This window comes from Protomyctophum bolini (assembly GCF_963924005.1).
Source record: "Protomyctophum bolini genome assembly, chromosome: 10".
Classification (NCBI taxonomy): Eukaryota; Metazoa; Chordata; class Actinopteri; order Myctophiformes; family Myctophidae; genus Protomyctophum; species Protomyctophum bolini.
This window is the reverse complement of record NC_137871.1, coordinates 45,669,982-45,677,481: the sequence shown is the minus strand read 5'-3', so window position 1 is coordinate 45,677,481 and position 7,500 is coordinate 45,669,982. Positions and strand designations below refer to the sequence as shown.

Sequence of the window (7,500 nt, the reverse complement as noted above, 5' to 3'; positions counted from 1 at the left end):
AGTGGTCCTCTGGAGTGAGTGTGGAACTATAGTGGCCCTCTGGAGTGAGCGTGGAACTATAGTGGTCCTCTGGAGTGAGTGTGGAACTATAGTAGCCCTCTGGAGTGAGCGTGGAACTATAGTGGTCCTCTGGAGTGAGTGTGGAACTATAGTGGTCCTCTGGAGTGAGTGTGGAATTGTTGTGGCCCTCTGGAGTGAGTGTGGAACTATAGTGGTCCTCTGGAGTGAGTGTGGAACTATAGTGGTCCTCTGGAGTGAGTGTGGAATTGTTGTGGCCCTCTGGAGTGAGCGTGGAACTATAGTGGCCCTCTGGAGTGAGCGTGGAACTATAGTGGCCCTCTGGGGTGAGTGTGGAACTATAGTGGCCCTCTGGAGTGAGTGTGGAACTATAGTGGTCCTCTGGAGTGAGTGTGGAACTATAGTGGTCCTCTGGAGTGAGTGTGGAACTATAGTGGCCCTCTGGAGTGAGTGTGGAACTATAGTGGTCCTCTGGAGTGAGTGTGGAACTATAGTGGTCCTCTGGAGTGAGTGTGGAACTATAGTGGCCCTCTGGGGTGAGTGTGGAACTATAGTGGCCCTCTGGAGTGAGTGTGGAACTATAGTGGCCCTCTGGGGTGAGTGTGGAACTATAGTGGCCCTCTGGAGTGAGTGTGGAACTATAGTGGTCCTCTGGAGTGAGTGTGGAATTGTTGTGGCCCTCTGGAGTGAGTGTGGAACTATAGTGGTCCTCTGGAGTGAGTGTGGAACTATAGTGGCCCTCTGGAGTGAGTGTGGAACTATAGTGGTCCTCTGGAGTGAGTGTGGAATTGTTGTGGCCTCTCCATCTTCAAAGTTGCCCTGCTTTAGGAGTCGACACCATTTTTCAGTCATGATATTATATATAATATACATTTTATATTATATATACATTTAATCCATGTGTGTGTCTCTGCCTCTCCCTTCCTCTCCCCCCCCCCCCCCTCCCCCTCTTCCTTCACCCCCCCCCCCCCCCCCCCTCCTCTGGGTGTGAGACGGATGGTTCTGGTCTTCCTGCTATTGTTGTTCTGGAGGGGAAAAAATAGTAAATGGCAGAAACTCTGTACACTTCTAGACACTTGAACATGTAGAACGGAGCTACCTTTACACCTCCCTTACAGCGGGGGCTGCCCTGAGCTTCCACCTCCCGGATTAAGGTTGGTGAAGGATGTGTTGCTGCCGTTGTTGTTGTTATGTTTGGGTCAGAGTTAGAGATATAGGGTTAGTAATGGTCAGTCTAACGGGAGGTCCAACCAATGACATGTTACCGCTTACTACAGCTTACACACACACACACACACACACACACACACACACACACACACACACACACACACACACACACACACACACACACCACACACACACACACACACACACACACACAAAAACAATCCCCACCCTTCCCACAAGACAGTGCACCTCCGCCCCACAGACACTCCTGTCCTTTCCCCCTGTATCCTGTGTGTGTGTGTGTGTGTGTGTGTGTGTGTGTGTAAGCTGTAAGTGGTAACATGTCATTGGTTGGACCTCCCGTTAGACTGACCATTACTAACCCTATCTCTTAACTCTGACCCAATCATAACAACGGCAGCAACACAGCAACACACTAGAGGCAGCGGTGGCCGAAGCGGAGCGGTCTTGATATCGGAAGGTCGCTATAGTTCGTATCCCCGGACCGGCACGTTAAAATTACCACCGCTGAAGTGCCCTTGGACAAGGCATTGAACCTCTACCATGAAATGTTCTATGAGCAGGGCCTGGCTGTAAACAAGTTCTTGAGCTTAGTCCAGTTACCCTGGGTAAACATAGTACCTTTCCTTTCCTTAGTCCAGTTACCCTGGGTAAACATAGTACCTTTCCTTTCCTTAGTCCAGTTACCCTGGGTAAACATAGTACCTTTCCTTTCCTTAGTCCAGTTACCCTGGGTAAACATAGTACCTTTCCTTTCCTTAGTCCAGTTACCCTGGGTAAACATAGTACCTTTCCTTTCCTTAGTCCAGTTACCCTGGGTAAACATAGTACCTTTCCTTTCCTTAGTCCAGTTACCCTGGGTAAACATAGTACCTTTCCTTTCCTTAGTCCAGTTACCCTGGGTAAACATAGTACCTTTCCTTTCCTTAGTCCAGTTACCCTGGGTAAACATAGTACATAGTAGTTTCCTTTTTCTTTGTGTGTGTGTGTGTGTGTGTGTGTGTGTGTGTGAGAGCGGTGACCTTCTGATTAGCATGAAGAGCTCTCGTGCATATTGTTCTGCTCCTCTCTTACAGTCAGTACGGTGCATATTGTTCTGCTCTTCTCTTACAGTCAGTACGGTGCACATTGTTCTTCTCCTCTCTTACAGTCAGTACGGTGCATATTGTTCTGCTCCTCTCTTACAGTCAGTACGGTGCATATTGTTCTTCTCCTCTCTTACAGTCAGTACGGTGCACATTGCTCTGCTCCTCTCTTACAGTCAGTATGGTGCATATTGTTCTGCTCCTCTCTTACAGTCAGTACGGTGCATATTGTTCTGCTCCTCTCTTACAGTCAGTACGGTGCATATTGTTCTGCTCTTCTCTTACAGTCAGTACGGTGCATATTGTTCTGCTCCTCTCTTACAGTCAGTACGGTGCATATTGTTCTGCTCCTCTCTTACAGTCAGTACAGTGCATATTGTTCTTCTCCTCTCTTACAGTCAGTACGGTGCATATTGTTCTGCTCCTCTCTTACAGTCAGTACGGTAAATATTGTTCTGCTCCTCTCTTAGTCAGTACGGTGCATATTGTTCTTCTCCTCTCTTACAGTCAGTACGGTGCATATTGTTCTGCTCCTCTCTTACAGTCAGTACGGTGCACATTGCTCTGCTCCTCTCTTACAGTCAGTATGGTGCATATTGTTCTGCTCCTCTCTTACAGTCAGTACGGTGCATATTGTTCTGCTCCTCTCTTACAGTCAGTACGGTGCATATTGTTCTGCTCTTCTCTTACAGTCAGTACGGTGCATATTGTTCTGCTCTTCTCTTACAGTCAGTACGGTGCATATTGTTCTGCTCTTCTCTTACAGTCAGTACGGTGCATATTGTTCTGCTCTTCTCTTACAGTCAGTACGGTGCATATTGTTCTGCTCCTCTCTTACAGTCAGTACGGTGCATATTGTTCTGCTCCTCTCTTACAGTCAGTACGGTGCATATTGTTCTGCTCTTCTCTTACAGTCAGTACGGTGCACATTGTTCTGCTCCTCTCTTACAGTCAGTACGGTACATATTGTTCTGCTCCTCTCTTACAGTCAGTACGGTGCATATTGTTCTGCTCCTCTCTTACAGTCAGTACGGTGCATATTGTTCTGCTCTTCTCTTACAGTCAGTACGTTGACTATCATTGTGTGCGTTCACGTATGAAACAGCGTTCACGTGTCATCAAGTGAACGTTGCGCAATGATAGTCAACAGACCAGCGCGTTCATGGGTTTGGGCCCAGCGCTGCAATACCAAATTGGGCCACTATGTCCATTTGGCCTCAGGGTTTCCTCTGGGTTTGATTGATTGATTGAAATATTTATTAACAGTTTGCAGAATTACAGTAACATTTCAAGCACAAACTCAATACAAAGACTGTTAACTGTGAGTGGACGACCCAATTAAGCATTACACTTGTTTACAACAGGGTCCACATTGTTCAATTCATCAAAACATTTAGAGAAGTACAAATAGACACTTCTATATAGTTAAAGAACATCATGAAGGGAAAAGAAAAATATACAGTGAGGGGAAAAAGGGGTGGGGGGGGGGATTCAGATTTTACGGGGGCCAGGTTCGAATTGCAGCCTTCCGTAGGTGCCCTTTGAGAGCAGGTTTTGAAGGAGTCAAGGGATTCACATGTCTTAATGACTGTTGGTAGGGCGTTCCACATTTTGGTGGCATAGGAGCGAAAATAATTTAGTCCCTTGTTTGTGCCGAATCTGGGTTGCACATGGTTTGTTGCACTGCCTCTGGTGTTGTGGGTGTGGACATGCGTTTTGTTCTTGCTTACTGTAAATCTCTCTGGATTAATATAGCGTCTGATAAATTACTACATTTTAAATTGTAGCCAATCTTCCCTCCCGCGATATCCGGGTTAAAAGACCCGTCAGCATTTCTTCACTTGGAGAGAAAATGAATGTCGAGTCAGAGGCTCTCTGTGAGCTTGTAGATCTGCTATTTTCAAGTTTGCCGAAATGTACACCACCTTGTAGTCAAATCCACAAGTGGTTGACGACTAGTAACTAAAGCTGCTAAATGTAGTGAAGTAAAAGTACAAAATGTGCATCTGAGATGTCGTGGACTTTGACAAAGTACAAATACCTCAAAATTGGACTTGACTCTTTTTTCCCGGAATCCCATTCTGACCTGAGATCAGATTCTACAAAATGTCTTCTACATCCTGACAGTTTTCTGAAAAAGCTGTGTTTCTATGTCAGTCGTTCTTCGATTTTTCAAAAATAGCAGACCTACAAGCTCGTAGCGCGCCAGTCGGTGGCGCGCTACGAGCTTGTAGATCTGCTATTTTTCAATAGCTAAAGCACAACATAGTGCTGACACCAAAAGGGGTTCCCGCCCCAAAATGGGTTAAAGTGATCGCGTATGCTGGCATGCACACAAACACTAATATTTCTGTCTCCCTGAAAAAACAACTAAAGCATTCTTTCTGTAGAGTAGTTGCACCTCCCAGCCAATAAAGAGCCACTTCTTCCTGACTCCTGTAAACCTGCGAGGTGTCAATAAAGAGCCACTTCTTCCTGACTCCTGTAAACCTGCGAGGTGTCAATAAAGATGGTAGTCGTGACGACGCTTCTGTCTTCCAGATGGACAGGGGGGCGTGGCTGTAGGCCAGGGATGGCCGTGGTTACCATGGTGACGGGCAGCCGGAGACGTCCTCGACAACCAATCACAGGCTGCAGCCGGAGACGTCCTCGACAACCAATCGCAGGCTAATGTTGGTCGTTATGGCAACGCTGGACGGACGCACCACCGTCGAGACCTTCCTGTCCGTCATCCACCTGGAGAAGTAAGGATATGAATATTCATGATGCATAATTAACTCGCTCCACCCACCTGGAGAAGTAAGGATATGAATATTCATGATGCATAATTAACTAGCTCCACCCACCTGGAGAAGTTACGATATGAATATTCATGATGCATAATTAACTAGCTGCACACACCTGGAGAAGAAATGATATGAATATTCATGATGAAAAATTAACTAGCTCCACCCACCTGGAGAAGTTAGGATATGAATATTCATGATGCATAATTAACTAGCTGCACACACCTGGAGAAGTACGGATATGAATATTCATGATGCATAATTAACTAGCTCCTCCCCTCCCAGGTATCTGGACGCGTTCCAGCGAGCCGGGCTCCTATTGGCCGACGACTTCACTCACCTGGATCATGATTCGCTGGTGAGCCTGGGCGTGGCCGCCACGGGACACAGGAAGCGCATCCTGCGCTTGGTCGGCTACATCCAATCACAGGACGGCAGGGAAGGCCCGGGAGCCAATCGCAGCTCTGCGGGGGCCACCTCACACGTCACCTCACTGGTCCGCTGTCAGTCGGAGGCGGGACTGATGAGGAGCCGGTCGACCAATCGCGAGCCGGCTTCCGTGAACTTTGAGACGTTGCGAAACAGCTCCTCCCCCGACCTCTTCACCATGAACCCTGCGACCTCTGCGACCTTTACTACGACCTCTACGACCTCTGCTATGACCTCCACTGCGCCCCCCGGTGGAGGCTCGGCCGTGAGGTCGCAGGTAGGTCACATGACCGTTGAAACAGCCCAGGTGAACTCACCTTCTGTAACGGGTGCCGAGACGACAGCCCAGCGTTGTTTAATCCACGTTAAATGACGAATAAAACTCAAATAAATTAGCATGTTTTTAGCGTTAACGACAGATCCCGACCAGGTATAATCCATAGATATATATATATATAAAGGCTAGATGGCCCAGTGCATTGTGGGATGTGTAGTTCTATGTGTACTCTACCAGCCCATAGACGTTATATATAAAGTCTAGATGTCTCTGAACGTAGTTCACGCGGCGGCCATCTTGCTTTGGGGCTACAGTACAGTAAGTATGTTTAACGGCAGCTCAAACTAAAACACTCATAACTTGCTCAAGTCTTGACGTTATGATGCCCCGAGGTAAGCAAATAATGCAAATAAACATCACGCACGCACGCACGCCATTGTTATTTGCATTATGGCTCATAATCTGGTAAAAATGCGATATTCGCGGCTTCATAAGACCCTAATTTGAGATCGGACTTTTAAAAAAAAAACGATGATCAGACACAACCACGCGTCTGGTAGCAGATCCGTAAATGGCCACTCGGTGTGTAGGTCTGCTATTTTTGAAAAATCGAAGAACGACTGACATAGAAAAGAATATATATTCAAAAGATTTGTGCCGCATTTTTATGATTTTTCAAAAATAGCAGATCTACGAGCGTAGCTTAGCTTAGCTTAGCTTAGTTTAGCGCGCCACTCAGTGCTTTTTCAGAAAACTGTCAGGATGTAGAAGACATTTTTAGAATCTGATCTCAGGTCAGAATGAAAACTGTCAGGATGTAGAAGACATTTATAGAATCTGATCTCAGGTCAGAATGAAAACTGTCAGGATGTAGAAGACATTTATAGAATCTGATCTCAGGTCAGAATGAAAACTGTCAGGATGTAGAAGACATTTATAGAATCTGATCTCAGGTCAGAATGAAAACTGTCAGGATGTAGAAGACATTTATTGAAAACTGTCAGGATGTAGAAGACATTTATAGAATCTGATCTCAGGTCAGAATGAAAACTGTCAGGATGTAGAAGACATTTATAGAATCTGATCTCAGGTCAGATTGGTAAACTGTCAGGATGTAGAATACATTTATAGAATCTGATCTCAGGTCAGATTGGTAAACTGTCAGGATGTAGAATACATTTATAGAATCTGATCTCAGGTCAAATTGGGTTAATTAGTTAGTTTACATTAAGAATGTCCTAATGGTAGCCTCTGCCCTCTCCCCCCCCCCCCCCCCCCCCCCAGGTGAAACCGGTCCCTAAACCCAGGACGGTGTTCAACCGGCGCCGCACCGCCCCGGTCCACTTCACCTGCCCCCCCCCACAGCCCCCCCCGGGGGGTGAGCCCACCCGCAGGCTGTCCCAGGAGTCGCCCCTCACCCCCACCACCACGGACCCCCACAGGGGTGAGAGTTCACCGCCGCTGGACCCCGAGGGCCCGTCGCCCCCCGTGCCCCCCAGGTATGGGTCCGTTGCCCCCCCGTGCCCCCCAGGTATGGGTCCGTTGCCCCCCCGTGCCCCCCAGGTATGGGTCCGTTGCCCCCCCCCCGTGCCCCCCAGGTATGGGTCCGTTGCCCCCCCGTGCCCCCCCAGGTATGGGTCCGTTGCCCCCCTTGTCCCTTGTGGGGACTAGGTTGGTCTCCCCTTGTCCCCCATATATGGGGACTAGGTTGCTC

The 7,500-nt window shown here is 47.8% G+C and overlaps 1 protein-coding gene across 1 annotated transcript in view; it reads left to right on the top strand.

Annotated features, from left to right (window-relative positions):
- The window catches only part of arap3 (ArfGAP with RhoGAP domain, ankyrin repeat and PH domain 3), a 58,101-nt gene that overhangs the window by 2,288 nt on the left and 48,313 nt on the right, over positions 1-7,500 (top strand). Inside the window, exons 2-4 of the mRNA XM_080773981.1 lie at positions 4,836-5,038; positions 5,366-5,786; positions 7,071-7,285. Of these exons, the coding sequence (XP_080630107.1) occupies positions 4,965-5,038; positions 5,366-5,786; positions 7,071-7,285 (710 nt within the window). The 5' untranslated portion in view covers positions 4,836-4,964. The remainder of the gene's footprint in view (positions 1-4,835; positions 5,039-5,365; positions 5,787-7,070; positions 7,286-7,500) is intronic.